Genomic DNA, 19345 nt, shown 5'->3' with positions numbered 1-19345 from the left:
TGTCATATTTTGTATCTCACAGTATTTTAGCATTAAATGATTTTATGTTTAAAAGAATACAGAATTTAGTTTGACATATGATTACTAAATAAATCCTAGATATAATTTTCTGTATTTATATCTCTGATTAAATAAAAGAATGCAGGAGACAGAAACTAAGTCCTTGAAAAACTAAATACTATTTAAAGAAGTACATTATATATAAAGAAATAATATACTGGCAATCAAATAAAAAGAAAATAAGGGGAAAAAAAAGAAAGTGACAGAGGGCTTTGAAATTTTTTTCTACATCTTCCAATTCAGGCTGGAAGACAGAATAATAGAAAATCTAGTTCCAAAATTGCTATATTATGGATACAAGAATTTTCAGCTCTTGATATGATCCGCTGTGTTTTCTGTAATGACTGTATTTACAAGGCCACCAATTTAAATACATTTAACACAAAGAACACTGTTACTAAATTCTATCTTGAGATTGCTTTCATTTGTCTGTCAGTATTTCCTCAAATGACAATCCATGTGGAGTATTAACAGGGTGGCAGCATCTCACTCAGAGATGGCCTCAGTTTGCTGTCTAGAGCAATAATACACTGTCATTGAGGATACAGACAGTAAAACCAACAAAATCTTTGTAGCTCTGACACCACAAGAAATTCTCCTCAAATAATGTCACTTCTGAGAGGCTTAAAGACATCAAGAAGCCCTGGGTGTCACTTAGTGCTCTCACTGTGTGCCACAGCCTCGCACGCTACTACCTCAGAAGAACAACCCCCATCTGAGGCCATGGCCTCAGGGTTTAAGAAACAGTACACTGTGGATTTTGCAAGAGTTAGATTTTGCAAAGAGCATGGCAGCAGCGAGTCCCAGAACTTACTGCAGCAACTTTCAGACATGATGGTAGTAAGTGCAGTCCTGAGCCTTTAGACATAAAACACAAGGTTCATCCACAAAGTCTCCCGAAATTTCCATGCTTCCACTTTTAAGTAACTTCCTTTTTTAAAAAAATTTAACTTATTTTATTTATTTATTTATTTATTTTGAGACAGGGTCAAGCTATGCAGTTCAAGCTGGCCTCAAACTCACTGCAATCCTCCTGCCTCGGCTTCCCAAGTGCTAGGATTACAGATATGGGCCACCACAACCAGCATGTAACCTTCAATTTTTTTTTTTTTTTTTTTTTTTTGGTACCAAGGATTGAACTCATGACTTTGTGCTTGCCAGGCAGGCACTTATATGGCTAAGCTAAATCCCCGGCTTGTAAATGAACACACTATAGTGTAATGTAAAAAGATCATAAATTCAGAATACATAAAATATTTTCATTCTTATCAAAAACCTTAAAGACACATATACAAAAAAGGAAATAAAGAAATCTTTAAGAGGAAAAAAATATGGTAAATTCCATTTTGATATGCAGCAGATATTCAGTTCAGTCCTAAGAAAGCAGAGATAGTGGGCAAGCACAGCTGTGCAGACCTGAAGTTGCACCACTGAGTGGGCTGAAACAGGAGGATCACAAGTTTGGGACCTCAAAAAATAAAAAGGGCAGAGGACACAGCCCTGTGATAGAGCACCCTCAGGTTGAGTCCCCAGTACTAGGAAAAAAACTGAAAACCAGTAGCCTTTGTTCTACTTCTTAGCTGTCATACCTTAGCCATATTACTAAACCTCTCTGAGTCTCAGTTTTCTGAGTGAGATGAACCGTTTGCTCTTTAAAAGCGGTCATATGCTGAAACGCATGTAAGTGGCTACCACAGTTACAGATGAAACTAAACATTAAAAGTATCAGAAGAAAGATGCAAATAAAAACTATAATCTTAGTTTTGAGACTGAAGTTTCCAATGTAACAGAACACAAAGACTAGTTTTAATATTATAAAATTTAAAATGTAACACTAAAATTATATGAACTTTCATATGAAATTGGTTTTGGTTTCATTTTGATTTTTAGTTTTTTTGAGACAGGGTCTTGCTATATAGTTCAGGCTGGCCACAAACAGTGATTATCCTACCCCAGCCTCCTTAGTGTTGGATAGGTGCACACCACCATGCTCAACATGAAATTAGGTTTTAGCCCAAGATTTATTCTTGGCAATGGAAGTGTCTGGTTTTCCTCTAATGCAGTGACACAGCCATCATTCACAGGTCACAATGTATGAGCAGCTGCTGTTTACATCCTCGACAACAAAGCTTAACTGCATGGAACAGAAAGTTCAAGTACATACAGACAGCTCAACTGAGCCACCTACAGAGTAATAAACAGGCAGTGTCATGTAACAAAGGTCTATCTTTTCCTTGACTTCTACATCTCACCTGTAAGAACTCACCATGTTTGTAACTTCCAGTTTTGATCACTGTGAAATATATTTGCTTAAAATGTAGGAGGGGAAACAAGGGACAACGTTGATAACCATTGTTGATAAACTTGTACTCTGTTCTACACCATGTGCTATGTCTATCCTTGGTATTGACTGACAGCTTTGTTTTGCCATATTTGACTGTATTCTTCCCCCCCCCAAAAAAAGTAATAAGCACTAAGGAGTAATAAAATCCAAAATGTGTAAATTTTGTTGTAAAAAGAGAGGGAAAAAAAAAAAAAAGAAAAAGAGCTCTAACGGATATAACAGTAAGTGTGTTTAGGGGTGTTAAATAGCTGACTATATCAATGTTTTTGGATCACTGAACACAGCTGTTTGCAGTCTCCCTGTTTGAATGTCCACCTTGTATTCTTTGATACTGTGATTTGAGGAACTATTTTCAAGATGATAATATGTAATCTACTAACAGGTGATTTCTTACTGTTATGTTTTTTTGTTTGTTTGTTTGTTTTGGTTTTTTTGTTTTGTTTTGTTTTTTTTGTAGTTCTGTATTACGTGTACCCTTACACTGCTTTGGTTTGTTTTGTGTTTTTCTCTTTTTCCTCTTAAATTAAAAAAAAAAAAAATGTAGGAGGGGAAGGGGGCATGCTGCTGATTTCCCCAACACAACTACTGTCACAGGGATGGCTAGTTAGATATACCAATGGAAGTACTATAAGCATAACTAAAAAGTATGTGTGTATAAATGCTTGCTTTCCCCTCATGTTAAACTTTCTTATAGAGCAAAAAACACTGGAAATTTTCCTGCCAACCACTCCTGTACAAGGAGCCCGAATACAGATAGTTTTGACATAGAACACACCAACAGAGATCTATGACCAAAGAGAAATACAGAAATACCCAGTGAAGTGCTCAACTCTGGGGGAAACAATGTTATTCATGCTTTCTACTGCTTAGTGAGAACTTTAGATTCTGTAAAAGTAAACACTTAAATTGTTCCTAAGAACAGAGATAAGGCCCAGGAGAGGTCACTCTCTTCCCTCAGCCTCCAGGAGCACCTCCTACTGCCTCCCTCTCCTTTCTCATCAGCTAGTTCTCCTCTGTGGCAACTCATTTTGCTCCAAACATTGTAAGGTCCCTGTTCTTACTTCTCCAGTGCCCACCCCTAGTCAGTGATGGGGAACCTTTTAGAAACCCCAAACCCACTTATTTATGGCAAAGTGCCAACACTGCAATAAAACTGGAAAACTAAATTTTAGCTTAGAAAAAACCAACTCATACATTAACATCTTTTGTCTTAAACAGTAAGAGACCTTTCAATGATACAAACAGCACTGCATTAAAAGTAAAAGTTTGCATTTGACAAGTTTTTGCATAATTAATATTATCTTTGTTGCTGTACACATGCTGATAATTTGTCAAAACTTAGCTGGGGTGGTTTGGCTTGAGTCTTATAGGCTCGCCTCCACTACCCTAGGTAATCTCAACTCTTCCTCTAGCCTGAAACATCTACACTGATGGTCTTCAAATTTATCAGTCTAGTTCACCTCTATTTGGATGTCTATTTTACATTCCAAATTAATACTGTTGTCTCACACTTGGTCCTCTTCAGTCTTCTCCATCCCTTTTCTTCCCATCACATCCTACAACCAATCCGTTCATCAGAAACCCTGGTCTCAAATCCAACCATTTTAACCACTAGGACGATTAGCCCACGGCACCACCTTCTGACTTCTGGTTACTACACTAACTTCCCACCACTCTCCCTGTTTCTATTTCTGACCCACCCAGTCAATGTTTTGCACACCACTCAAGGTAATTAAACCATGTCACTCCCCTATTAAACCTTTCCAGCAGCTTTCTTCCTGTCATACTTCTTATAAAATCTAAATTCCTTGCCATGACCAAGAAGGTCCCACTGTCCACCTTCATCTCAAGTTCCATACTGGCTGTCACTGTTTCCTTCTCAACTCAGCCAAAACACACCTGCCTACACATGTCTTGTCCTCTACTGAACTGTTTCCTCCCACAAAGCTTGCTGATTTCACTTTCAGTTTATCAGCATCTCTGGTTGAACAGTCCATCCCTGGCCATCTTCTCTAAAAAAGGGGTTTCCACTATTTTCTACATATTTATTTACCCTATTTTATTTTTCTTCACAGCTCCTACCACCATCTGGCATTACCTTCCATCTTACGCTTGTTACTTATCCATCTCTTTCACTAGAATGAAAATGAAGAGCCAGGTTTCTGACTTCATTGTTCACCTATGCATCATCTGTATCTAGAGCAGGCCTAGCACATGGCAGTAATTCAAATATTCATTGAATAAATACCTTTTTAAATAAATACATTATTTAAGTCTTATTAAAAGATCAGTGAAACCGTGAAGATTTACTCAGGTTATGCTCTTATCATTTTGTTATGAAATTTTATTTATTTTCATTATTTTATTTTATTTTCATTAAACAAAAAGTAGTATAGTCACAAACATTCAGCCACACATTACTTAAAGAGAGGGATATGCTTTGCGCCTGCCTCCTTTGGCCAGTTGTGTGAACACTGCGGAGTGTACACTAAGATGGCTAAATCACTGGGTAACACATCTTACGGGACCACCGTCATAGTATTTGTCATTAACCACAACATTGGCATATGACCCATAACAGTGTTCTCTAAGCCACTCAAATAATCATGCAGGTAGAATTCTGCCTCCTGATATTTATGAGTTGCGCTTTTAAAGTTTTTATCATTTAAAAAGAATTTTAGTGATTTTTGCCTTAAATTTTTCCTTAAACATAGTAATTTTCCTAGCCCTTTCTTCGCTATTTCAATTGAGTATGAGACAGAAGAGTTCTTTGTTCTCTTTGATGAGTAAAGTACATTTAGGGTATATTTACAAAAAAACGAGTCAACAATAAATGCTTTTAAGGCATTCATTAACTGTGGAGGATTAATTAATGACCAGCTTGAGTGGGGCACCCAGATGAACTGCGACAGTATGGCTCTAGGCATGGAAGACCCACCTAAGGAGCGCTGCCGAATGGTATAGAAGGAGAAGGACAGGAGGGGAAGGGGGCACACTGCTGATTTCCCCAACACAAATACTGTCACAGGGATAGCTAATGCTCTCTGGGGAGTTCTGGTCTCTGCCTTTGTCTGGGGCCTAGTTTTCTGCCTCCAGGGCAGATCCCTCAGTGTCCCACACAGATCCTTCAGGCTGTTGGCACAGACTCTCCAGCTTTCCAGCACAGACCCTTCACCTTCCCCCACAATGAGACACTGCCATGGCTCTAGGCCTCCAGTTGGACTCCTGGAGCACACTGCCCTGGGCTCTAGGCCTTTGGTCACATCTAGGCTTCCGGCTGTACTCCTGGAGCCTGGGCTCTAGGTCTTCTGTTGTACTTGTGTGGACACTGCTAGGGGACCCAGGCCCTTGGGTCTCTAGTGCCGTACAGATCTCCTGCGTGCTTCTGCATTTGACATTTTGGGTGAATACTATAAGAAACTCCTATAAATGCACATGTCCCGTGTTAAAATTATTCCTTTACAAATCCTGACTGCAACATTAACCGATTTCTTTCTTGCTAAAGTCTTGATCCAGATACAACAGAAAAGCAGCTGTAAATCTACATTCTTAGAAAGACTATATTCAATCAAACATTAGATTTATGAATCTTTCACAAGCCTGTTTTAATTTTCTAATTTAACTAATGAAATTTAACCATGAAAATATAGCAGGATAACAAACGACTTAAGTATGAAGTTACATTTTTAAAAAAAACCATCATGAAATGTGCCTGGCGACCAACAGATAACAAGTCTTACACCACTTATCCTTGGACTCAAACTATTAAAGATAAAAAGTGTTTAACAAAAAGTGTAATTGCAATGATTTGCTCCCCAAAAAGAACCACCCATTATAACAGCCCAAACCACAAACTGGTAACTACACCTATCTGCCTTTAAGCAGAGGATGGGCAAAGATAGACTTGTTTGAGATGCTTGAAAGCTTAAAGTTTAAAAACTCTGACTTTAGGGCTGGGGATTTAGCTCAGTGGTGTAAGCACCTGCCTGCCAAGTGTGAGGTTGTGAGTTTGATCCCCAGTACCCCCCCCCAAAAAAAAACTCTGACTTTAGTGGACATCTCTCTCTGTGGGGCTGTCCATATGTGGACCTTAATATATCCCATACACTTTTTGTCTAAATAATTGGTATCTGATTGCTTCATGTTTTATGAACTCACAGTTATTACAGAAAGGTGACTAGGGACTCTTCCAGGCCTACTTCCTTCTTCCCTCATACAGATATGTGGAAGTTAGAAATTGAATTTTAATAGAAAAATATAACAAAAATATAACATAAAATTTGAAAAGAGTCACATTTTAGAGATTTAGATAAAAAGAGTCCAACTTTTCTCCCCAATTCACATATAATAAAGTTGTTTTTAAATTATGAATGCAAATTACTGTGTATATTTTCAAAATTTAAAGTCTCTTCTCTTTTACTCTAAACTACAAAATTAAAAATTCAATGTTCTAGAATGCCCAGTGATATATGATTCAGGCAAGATCATCATGGACCTTAAAGCTCCAAAGTATCCTTCCACAGATTAACTGCCAATGATAAAGTAGGGACTCTCTTAGTTGAGAAATTTAGTATTACCACATCAACCACTTCACCATGTACCCAATGCAACAAGAAGTCCCAGCACTATCTATGAAGTACTCTTGCCATAAACTCCAAGCCTGAATCAAATCACATTTCCAGATCAAACGTCCAGTTTACAGAAAATGAAGAAACATGAGAGCAAGGGCCTAGATCCCACAGCACTGTCCACACAAGTACAGCCAAGGCAATGGCAACAGCCCACCACAAAGGTCCCCTTGAGTCCAACTGGAGATCTATAAGCATGGTAATGTCTCATGCAAGTTTGCATAAGGAAGTTACGGAAAACCTAGGAAAATACTGGCCTGTTCTCTTCCAGATATCAATGACACGAAAAAAATGGGTGATAATTCAAGATTAAGATGGCCTAAGAATACCTAACAGCCAAATGCAACTTGTGAAACCTGACTGGATCTTGGTACAAAAACACTATGAAAAAAACCCACAAGAAATCATCAACAAGATTTTACCATGCTAAAGAACTAAAGGTAAACTATTATGATGTCTGGTCTGTAACTAACTGGCAATATCTCAGGAAAAAAAAACAAAAAAACAAAAAAAACAAATATACTTTTATATAAATATACATATAATCACATGCATACATAGGCAGATCCTGATAAGTTAAAATATAATATGTTGATTCCAGGTGGCTAGTTCATGTGTAATTAGCATCTTGGTCTTTAAACTTTTCTATATGCTTGAAAAAACTTTAAAAATAAATAAATAAAAATTCAAGATAAAAAGTTGCTAAACTTTTTTGTTAAGCATTAACCATTTACAGTACCTGGTTCCTGAATGACATCCACCTTCCCAACGCTGATCTGAAGAGTTTCACCATTCTTTGCAAAGGTCTCCCATTCAGAATCAGTCTGCTGGCACGATGGACACCATGGGGCGTAACTATGGGAAAGAAGAACTCATCAGCACAAACGTGCAAAGGCAAGGTACACAACAGTCAAATTAAAAAGTAAATTTTTCACTAAAATAAATTACAGAAGCAAGTTTTTCCATTCATTTGATAGAAAAATGGCAGTACAATTCTCCTAGGATTTAATACATGAATGTACATGAATTTTTTTCTCTACAAGAGAAAAAAATCAGTTCAAGTATGACAACAGTTTTAGTAGTTTTTGTCAGATATAAAATTTTTTTGGTGTTATGCTTACAATTAAAACAAATGTTGCTTTCTAAACAGTTTTTGATTTCTGAGGTTAATGTTTTGATCACCCTGCTACCAGGGGGCAATTTTTACTAGGATGCCCTTATAACAGGCAAACTAGTTTCAGATCTATTAGTGGTATACATCTGATAGCAGACACCAACAGACCTGATTCTAGTGGCTCCTGAAATATGTTCAAATATCCAAATATCTGTGGCAGTTCTGAGTCATTCCAAGAAAAAAAGTAGACACTACAGGCTAAACTAGCTCTATCCAACACCTTCTTAAGTAAAAAAGGTAAAAATACCTAAGATTTCAACCCCGAACCCTGCTTTTTATTTTTTCATTAAATAAACATTAAGTACTATGCTTGAAACTGAACAACAACAGTGAATGGGACCAACTTGGTCCCAGAGAGGAACTGAGATAAGCAAAGGAGTATACACAATTCAAGTGAAAAATGCTATGACACAGTGTGAGCGATGCTGTGGAGACATCAAGGAGCTGAGAAATGCACCCCCAGAAAAAAAGAGATATGCTCACGGCTAAAGTCAGGCTAACAACCAGGAAACTGTCCTGGAATGCACTAACCTAAGCAGAGCACAGTATGGGTGAAGGCTCAGAAGATGAGCAGGGAGAGTGAAGACATCACCTGCTGCCTTTCAAAAGTTGTATAAGGACGTTATTTAAGGATCCACCGTTAGTTCTAGAGTAACAAGAGAATTATGGTCAGACTTACGCTTTTTAAAAATCTACAGTGGCAGCTCCATGAGTAGTGGAGCAATGAACAGCAATACACAATCAAAGCGAAGAACCATAAGGACAGGCAGTCAGCATTGCAATGTCAGTGGCCCAACCTTGCCACTGGAAAACTTGACTGGAAAACTTGACTCACACCTTAAAGCTTTGATGTTTTCACAGGGTTAATCTGCAGATGTTAAAATGGACTACAGGCAAGTCTGCTGCCTGGGAAGTACAGTGGACTGATACACCCTAAAAAGACAGGCCCAAGTCCTGGCCATGAAACTTATATGAGTATGACTTTATGTGGAGGATGGGGTCTTTGCACAGATAATTAAACCAAAGATCTTGGCAGGAGCCCATCCTGATTTAAGATGGGCCCTAAATCCAAAACCAGCTCTTCTAAAGAAAGCTCTGACACAGACAAATGGGAAAAGCCTGTGAAGATGGAGCCCCTTGGGATCAAACTGCTTCAGGCCAAGGACGGCAAGAGGTACCAGGAGCCAACAGAAATCAGGGGAGAGGTACAGAGCAGACTCTCATGCAGCATCCAGAAGGCACCAGCCCTGCCACATACTAACCTTGAACTTTGGAGCTTCCAGAAATTTGAGTTAAAATTTCTGTTATTTAAAGCTAGTCCACGGTAGTTGTTAAAACAGCCCAAGGAAGCTACTACAGAGATGACACCATTTGAAACCAGGAGGAAGCAGACCAGATAAGCCGTAGAGAGATTTCAGAGAGCTGACAAGGCTGTGCTAAATATATAATACTGTGAATAAACAATACCATATGCTGGAAATCCATTTCAAAATATGGACATGGCACAATTAAAAGGAAAGTTAGCATCTGCAGAATAACGTCACAAAAATGTACTGGTACAAATGGAGAAACATTTCGTTTTGCCTAATAATACCCAGGAGATAAAAGAAATAAATAAAATAAGTTAAACCATGCCCACAAAATAAATCAGGGTGCTTGAGAGAAAATAAGCCATCAGGTACACTTTGAATACTATTTAAAAATGCTACCAAAATTAGACATAGTTTCAAATCTTAAACTTTAAAAAACAATCCTTAACACAAGTCAAAATGTTGAGGAAATAAAAGACATAGACAAAAAAGATCTGGTATCACTAAATTATTCACATACATTGAGTGACTTACATAAATTATAACACAAAAGGGTAGAAGGCAGATGTACAGATAGAATCGCTTGGCAATAGACTGATAACTGTTGAATCTGGGTGATGGTTACTAATGGTTCACTATATGCCTTTTTAAAATACTGATTTAAGGTTTCCAAAATATATTTTTAAATTAGCTCATTAAATAAAGAGATGTACCAAGGTATAGACGAGAAGGCTGAACATTGTAAAAATGTCAATTCCCCTCAAAGTATTTTTTCATTCATGAATTGTTTCTATAAAAACTAGTCCTTAATACTTCATGGAAAGGGTTGTAGAAGAATGAGAGGAAGGCAAGAAGGCCTAGCAAAAAACCAAAACCCACAGGTACCCACTTCTCATGCCTCAAAAAGGGAACAGAAAAACCAGCTATGTGGCTTTAATCTCAGCATTTTGGAAACTGATGTAGGAGGGTCACAAATTCAAGGACAGCCTGAACTACACTGCTAAACTCTGTCTCAAAAAATAAATAAATAAATAAATAAATAAAAAGAAAGAAAGAAAAGAAAAAGTAAACACAAAAAAAGGCAGCAATAAACTGATCAAATTCTATAGCAAGGTTCAGGCTCAAAAGGGATGCCAGGTTACCATTTTCAAGTTCTTTTATAGTCATGAACTGATCATAAAAGAAATTGTAAAGTGAGCAATGCATAGATATAAGTACCATAAAAAAAAAAAATCAATGCAATGATGCATACAAACTAACTTGGCTGAATAAAACAGAAAAACCACACAATTAAAATCAGGCAAGATTTTATACTTTCACATCAATAAAGAAATGGGATAAAGATGTTAAAAAGTCAAGACCAGAGGAAAAGATACATTTATTTTAGGAAAAATACTGATAATTAGAGAATGCCCAGAAAAGAATGGGCTGCCCAAAGCAGAGGCACATATATTTTCTACCTAGGCCCCAGAACAGAAAAAAGCAGGATTCAGACTCTCAGCTGATCTAATGCCACTTCTAGAAAAGACTACCACAGGTCTTTCCAAGGTTATTCTAAAACTAGGTTAAATCTTCCCCTAACAGGTCACTGCCCATGTCCTGAGGGCAGACACACATGGACCAGAGAACAAAGAACTGACACACTTGAATGTTGATTTAAACACTTGTATCTGTATGTCTCCAGGGAAAATACATTTCTGGTATATAGTAGAAGTTCCACAAATATACACTAGATGAATACACAAACTTCAATGAAAATTAAATATTTCATCAAAAAATGTGTTTCACCTTTTCCACATTATTTTCTAAATGTCCAAATGATAGATGAGACAGGCAGCTCACAAACACTAGACAAAGAACATTAAGTTATTCAGTACATTTAGACATTTTAGGATACTAAGAGTTCTGTCACAGGAATCAAAAACACCAACCACAAATTAACCATCTGAAGTTGAACAAGTCAGTATTACCTCTATGCCTCAGCTTCCTTAAATGTAAAATGGGATGTTAACACTAGCTGCCCACGGATGACTGACATGCCATGTAAACACATATTAAGAATAATTATTAATGTAAATTACCTTTGTAACAATATGTTTCCTTTCTAAGACACTTTTGTGGTACCTATTTTCCCCCTGAAATATACAAGATCACTGAAAAAAGAGAAAGCAGATTTAAAGATTTGTTTAAAGTCAAGTCAGTATTGGAGGAAGAACCCAGATGGAGATATTTGTGTGACAAAAAGACAAGAGGAAAACAAAACAAAACAAAAGACTGAGCATCAACCCCTGCATATAGAGGTAAAGAAAAAGGAGGCATAAAAAGAATATGCCAAAAATAAGAAGGAAATCTTGAAGATGAATTAATTAATTTTGGATGCTTACTGCTTTATTTTCCGAGGATTCTGTTTTTCCATACAAGTGTTACATTACTATTTATTGAATTATCCAAATTTTATAACCTCAAAAATCATTCCCTGATTTCCAGATAGGTTACTATATAAATTGGGATTTGGGGGATACTGGCCTTCAGATACACAATGAGGATACATCCTCAGATAAGCCATTAAAATGATAAGCTATTCCATTTTCTATGATGCTGCCAAACGTAGGTCTGCCGCTGTCAATGCCATTATTTCTAAGATTTCAACCCAGCTAGCTGGCTTGAAATGTACCAACATGTCCTTTCTATGGTGGAGGGAAGACATCTCTCAGTTAAGTATGCAAACTGGTTCACTCGTGTTGCAACTTTTAAAATTATTAGTATTTTTCCCCCCCTCTGGATTTAAAGGGTAGCCATTCAGAAAGGAATTTAGAACAAGTAAAATATCTTCAGGGGTAAAAGGAATGCAAGGATGGGCCCTATTGCTTCTGTACCTCCCATATACACATAAGAATACAAGTGACACATGTGGACATGCATGAATCTATGAATAAAACTCATGATTGAATATATTTTTCATTTGTCTTATTGAAAATTAGTTCATAGTGCCAATCTTTTCTTAAGAACTCTAACAGAGCTGACCATCAGTAACCTTCTCTTACACACAAAATAATCCTTTGCTTTAAGAGCCTTCATAAAGAATTAGCATCACTGTAGTACTGGAACTGTAAGCCCACATCTTTTCTACTTAAACTTTTTGCAGATGATGGTGATATACAAAATTAGTACAAACACATCTGAAATATATTCCAGATAGCTAAAACACTGTTATAATAGAACAACTTGGACATGAGTCTAATATTTTTAGCCATTTCTGGGAAACCAAACTCAACAGAAAGTTTCTATTACCAATGTTCTGTATTTGTGTGCAAAGTACACACATGTATGTAAGGTGAAGAACCTTGACTCTTTTGAATTCACCAAAAATGTCAATTGTCATCTCCCACCCTGGCTGTAACCTCATCAATGTTTCCTACTAATTTTGACTTTCTCTTATCCTTGAAGAAATGAGATGGAAAAATAATCATTCATTTTTACTTAGAATTTACTTTGATCAGCAAAACCTGTGAAAATGAAATGGAGAGAGAAATATGAGGTTCAATTTTCTCAGATTTAATAAATGAACTAAATTATAATATCCACAAATATGGCCATAACTACATCAAGTGTTTTTCCTTTCTGAAGTCTGCAAACACTTCCAAGAATTGAAAGCTGTATGCTGAAATCTATGTCTTCAGAAAACAAGTTTTCAAACATTTTGTCACAAAAATTAGACGAAAAATAAAAACTAACAGCTGTACAAAAACGATGACACTAGCTTAGAGAGAGCACAACCCATTGCTTTCCCTAGTGTAGGCACTTCCTAAAGGGAGAGACTGCCGTATCACTGGCACCTTAAACAGAGCCTGGCAGTACTGGGGCAGACATGGGGAACTTTTCAGAACTACTCAGCAGGGGGGCAGGGGATACAGCTCAGTGGCACAGTACCTGTCTAGCAAGTGCAAGGTCATGATTTCAATTCTCAATACAAAAAAAAAAAAAAAAAAAAAAAAAAAAAAAAAAAAAAGAGCTTGCAATGATACAAACAGTCCACTGCAGCACACATATCACAGATTTGTAACCACTGTCCTAGGCCACTACAGCAATGAAGAAATGGAAGACGATGAGAACCTGTAATACCTAAGAAAATACATAAAGATGCTTCCATTAGCAATACACTTGAAAAAGCACTTACTGAAGGGAACAAAGTCTATTATTTATTCATTTGGTTGGTCAAAAAGTATTTATTGAACACCTATTAATAATTGGTGCTAAACAGAAAGGCCAAATCATTCTTTTACTTATAAGCTTAGAAGACAAAAAATTCAGCACAAAACTATACAAATATAATTACTTGTTGTGGTAATGACCATGATAGGTGCAAGTCACGTAAGAAGCAAATTTCATGGCAGCTGAGAAATAAGGCAGGCAGGACACTTATGTAAACAGTGAAGGTCAGGAATGAGCAGAACTAGAGGGGGTAAAACATGATAGCTTCTGAATGGCAGAGAAATAGGGACTCCTTAGGTAGATCAGGGCAGCGGACGGCTGAAAGTATAAGCACAAGTCAGCCGAGTTCTGGGCTCCTCTAGGCTCCCCAGTTGCTCTGTGGGCTTTGTATTTGGGATAAAACCCAGATCTTGCATCCTACCACTTATTAAACACCTGGGTTTGGCCAAAGTTTTAACTTTTTCAAGTGTTCATAGTCAGTAGGAATGAGAATAGAAACACCGCACCAGAGTGCTAGAACTATCAAATAGGACAGCATTTGAAATACATAATGCAAGCACTGCAACTGTTAACTGTGACTGTAATGATGAAAAGGAAGAACTGGAGGGTGGAGGGGATACAGATGACAGGTTTGAATGAAGCTTTAAACCCTCTGTGAAACAATCCTATACCCAACATTTCTATGTTAACTTAGGACATCCCCTTCTGCATGTTTCCACACCCACAACAATATCTAAAGGCAATGGTTTTCAGTTAGAGGCACTTGGAAGTGTCCACAGGAGATGGGTATGTAATTTTATGATGTCACATAGACTGAGAATACTACTATAATGTAATGGGCAGGGAGCAAGGATACCAAAAGTTTTCAACACATGGCCCATCCCCATACATCATACAGCCATTCAATCCAAAATGCCAGTGGAGAACCACTGATAAATGTCTAACCCAGGAAGTGCTCAGTAAAGGTCTGCTAAATAAATGAATGATATTTTTGTATTAAAAAAATTAAAAAGGAGATTAAGATAAAAGAGGACATAACAACATAATAACACAGGTCAGAACAGAACAATTTAAGCAACATAGTGTTTCACCACAAGACAACCCGACATAACAGCTACCATACTGTCTCTTTCCTTGAAATATTTGAGTATAACTTCATATATTATAGCATCAAACATAATATGACAGTGTAAAACCATTCAAGAGAATGAAAGTATTACAGGGTATTTAGAACCAACTAACAGAAAACAAACAATGGTTTCTATATTATTTCCTTGTCTATAAAAAATTGTTTATACTTTCACACATAATAAAATCCAGTAAGATACAACATGATAAACCGATGGAGACAGAAGAACAAAAGCTTCATGGGACTTCAAAACAAGATGATATTAAATCAGCACTAGCTATTATATTGTCTTGTTTTCTTCAAAATAACTGTTCATACCATCACAGACAATAAAATCAAACAACCCAGAATGAAACTGTTCCAATTAATGAATGAAAACATTATAAGGCTTCAAAGCAATGTAATGGGGAATCATGATTACCACATACTTTTATGTCAAAAAAATGAATGATATTTGTACTATTTATTTCCCTCAGGGCACAGTAGACTGCCAGTTCCTTCTTATCAAGTTTGTAGCCATTTATCTTCTCCAATTCCCCAATTTCCCTGAACCTGACACAAAATAAGCATTAGTGACTATCTCCTACACATTTAATCAACAAATCAATACAATCTCTTAAATTGCAAGAAAGCATAGCTTACTTGACATGGGCAAGCTGACAGCATTCAACACATTTTCTCCAGGTATAAGACAGATACTCAACAAACAGTACCAAAACAGAGAGGCCACTGGCTTTGCTCCTTCACCATATGTCCAATCTTAACTCTGAAATATGAGAAGCCCAATAACAAAATCAGAAAAGGCAATGCTTTATGGGTATGATCTGCTTTCTGGGGAAAAAAAAAATAACTCAAGATATATCTCTTCCTCTAGATATTAGTTTAAAGGTAAATTAAGTTGCTTGAATGTTTACTTCTTTTGGAAGAAAAAAAGCCATCAGACTGAAGAGTTCTTCTTATTGCATACTTTGTTTCCAATGAACAAAAGTAGTATTCTCAAAGACTGAGGTAATGGCAGCTAGGCAAGTACTTAAAACAGCACAATGTTGCAAAGCAATGGAATAAAGCATAATATCAAAAAATGGAAAAGATAAAGCATCCAAAGATACTTTTTTTAAAAAAATCATTGCACGTCAATGATGATGATACGGCAGAAATGAGTAAACACAAAATAGATATGAAAACAAGAGTAAAGCAGTATACAATAAGCACATAACATTAAAGAAAATACAAGAAGTAATGAGATAATTTAGCAGGTTTTTAAAAAGGTTTGGAAATAAAAACAGTGAACTGCTGCACATATATTTCATATTCATATATTTTATATTTTTAACTGACTCTTCTCTAACACAGAAGAGTTTTTTCAAAGTGAAAACTGAATGGCAGGGATCTCAAAACTCGACTCTCTGAAAAACAATGAAATTGGAACAAATTACATTTTGTTATAGGATCTTTCCATATCTGAGTAGTCAAATATTGTTAGGCTGTTAAAACTAAATCATGAATACCAGTATGTATTTCATTACAGTGGCTTTCAAAGAACAGATTTCCAGAAGAAAGTCAACACATAAGCAAATGAACAAATAAAAACTATCATTTACAGGGACGTCAACATTTTACTATCATCAGAATGCTTTCTCTCATGCTTCTTTACCAAACTGATAATCTCCCAGGATAAAACTGGTTCATCTGAAGAAAGTGTTAACGTGAGAGGTAGAATAAACACACTTTACTTTTCTGTTATATATGTCAGAAAAACCTATCTGAATTATTAGAAAACAGAGTAAGACTAAAGTGGTACTGAGAAGATTTTTTTTTTTTTTAATGTTGCAGGTTTTGTGAAGGAAGAGTGTATCTTCTAACAATACAAAAAATAAATTGATACGGGAAAGAGACAAAAGAATTCCTTCAGCAGTAGTGCCTTCAAGGGGAGGTTCTGCATGCAGAAAGAAGCTGGAAGTAATAGTTAAGGCTTTTCCTTTTTGGCCTTACACCTTTCCACCCATTCTAAAGTGAAAAGAGAACTAGGAAAATGATCTCTGGTGTCTACACAGCCTACTTCCGGGTTACCAACTCTTGCGTCATACCCAAGCATAGGCCTTACAACTGGACATATATGAGTTTACAGCAATTGATGGCTACCATCGAGGCCTGTGCATTTACAAAAAGGTAACATCCAAACCATGGAACAGCCATCCATAGATGTTACTTGTCACACTCACTTAGACACTGAGGTCACACTCTCCACATCTTTAGTGTTTAGTTCTTCAACAAAAAAAAAAGAAAGGCATTATAAGGAGTTGATGTCATCAAATATGAAGGAGGCCTTTCTGCTTTGTCATCACAACTTAGCTTTTATTACTAAATGTTTGCTGCATATAATGTTGACATTCACTTACGTAGTAACCACGTCTATCTAATACCTAATATATCTTAATTTTTTAAATCCCCTTTCCTTCCCCCAACCAACTTTCTTTTCTTTTTTTTTCGTTCATGATAAACTGTTTTAATCAGAAACTTGTCTACAAAAACTACACTGTGTGAGGATCTATTGAATAAAATAACTTTGTGTACGCCTGATAAAATGCAGTTTTCCTAAAGTGCTTAGAATTTATCACAACACAACACCTGGTATAAAGCTTTAACGGTTTCTCTCCTAAATGGAATATGACTTCCTCATTTTCATCCAAAGTACCGAAGTTGGTTTATTTTACTACATCCTCTGTATCTGTGGCTTTAATAGTTTTACTGATTTACTATAACGAAGACATTTCATGTGGAAGTCTACCCCCTTCTTTGTAACCAAAAGCTAAGTGTAAATATGAAGGAATAATATGCATTTTTTAAAGCAATACGATTTGTTATCTTCTGATCTAATCTTACATTCAGGTTTTCATTCCCTAGGCATCTTGCAATCCAAATAGAATTAAAATTCGGTTTTGGACAAAGATACAATTTCGAGAGTGTCAATGTAAAATTAACTATCGAACATTGTTACCATAGTTATACTGCCTGAAACCACAGGTCACAAAGGATGGTCTCAGCAATTATTTTTGCAGACATAATTCATTTTCCCTACAAAGCCATCATCAATATCTAAAGCCTATCCAGGCCCTTATTAACTTCAAATTTTCTTTCAAGGATCATGCTCTAAATTTATTTTCAACAATCAACAAATCTCTCATTTTCCTCTAAAAAACATAATAGTCCCCCACTGTCTAAAAAAAGCCCCTTCCCCTTTTCACGCTAAGATGCCATTTACCTTCTGCTGTTTAAAGGAGGCAATTTCTAATGACGTTTTCTTTATGACACTCAACACGAATTACACGTACGCACAGGCTTGCCTCTAAACATTTTAACATATAAGCATTATTCGTGATCTTGTTTTAGAAACTGAAAGGGACCCATGCTTGTTTTATTTTCACAAGGACAGCTCAAGGTCTTTAAAAGGAGGACTACGGTATTTCGTAGGAGTGTCTGCTTCCATCTGCAATATCATTTCTTCACTCGCAGGCACCTCCCCGCCTGTGCTCTCTACACACGCTGTGCATGTCACTGAATTACCACCTCTGTATGCCCACATCTCTACCTAAAGGGCAAGGGTTTCCTTGCGGATTTCCTCCCTTCTTTCTTCCTCCCCTCCTGTGTCCTCCTTGCAAAACTGCCCGCTGCATCCCTAAACGGTCTTCCTAAAGCTAAGCAGCGAGCGAGGTGCGCGAAGCTACGCCCTCCTCCGCAAAGGCCTCGCACGCATGCGCAGCTCCGGCCGAGCCCGGCGCCGCAGGTCGTCGGCCGGGGCGGGCCCGAGGCCCGAGGTCTACCCAGGCTCTGCGGCGAGCGGGGCCGACAGGCACACTCACAATTTTAGCATCCACTCGCCCTCCATCACCAGCGTCCAGTTGGAAGCGGTCATGGGCTGCACCCGGCTCGGCTCCGCCGGCACCAGGGCCTGTTCGGGGCGCTCGGCGGCCGCCAACGCCGCCACCCAGGCGACCAGGAGCGCCGTCCGCAGCAGGCCGCGGCGTCCGCCCGCCATGCCTCTGGGCGCGGGGCGACGCTGCTCTGCAAGCTGAAGGCCCAGGGACGCTGAGCCCCGGGCCTCGCTCGCCCGGTCGCCTGTGGGACCTGCCTCCTGAGGCGGCCTGAGGAGATGGCAAGCCACCCCGCCTCCGCCCGCGCACAGCGACCCTGCCGGTGAGGAGAGAGGACGGGCGGCCGGCGCCGCCTCTTATCCACCGGGGCCGCGAGGCCACGCCCCCTCGCGCTGTGCCGCGCCGTTGCCCGGGGTACCGGTTGCCCGGCAACGGCCGCTCTTTCCTTTGACTGAGACTCTGAAAATAAACAGATGACCCAAGGTTTAAGTTAGAGCGCGTGCTGCGGGCGTTCAGCCCCAGGCAGAGGGGTGGGTTATGAAGCCTGTCCTTTTCGCCGAAGGGAAGAAAAGTGGCCGGCTATTTAAAATCCCTCTGCTCTTCAATGGTGTCAAAA

The 19345-nt window shown here is 38.0% G+C and overlaps 1 protein-coding gene across 1 annotated transcript in view; it reads right to left on the bottom strand.

Moving 5' to 3' along the window:
• Nucleotides 1-19050, bottom strand: part of Tmx4 (thioredoxin related transmembrane protein 4) — a 45672-nt gene extending 26622 nt beyond the window's left edge. Inside the window, exons 1-2 of the mRNA XM_013159821.3 lie at nucleotides 18718-19050; nucleotides 7772-7887 (exon numbers count right to left, since the gene is read on the bottom strand). Of these exons, the coding sequence (XP_013015275.2) occupies nucleotides 7772-7887; nucleotides 18718-18893 (292 nt within the window). The 5' untranslated portion in view covers nucleotides 18894-19050. The remainder of the gene's footprint in view (nucleotides 1-7771; nucleotides 7888-18717) is intronic.
• Nucleotides 19051-19345: the final 295 nt, after the last annotated feature.

This window comes from Cavia porcellus, unplaced genomic scaffold, assembly GCF_034190915.1.
Source record: "Cavia porcellus strain 051 isolate PalLab524CR breed Dunkin Hartley unplaced genomic scaffold, mCavPor4.1 scaffold_5, whole genome shotgun sequence".
Classification (NCBI taxonomy): Eukaryota; Metazoa; Chordata; class Mammalia; order Rodentia; family Caviidae; genus Cavia; species Cavia porcellus.
This window is presented reverse-complemented; position numbering and strand designations above follow the sequence as displayed.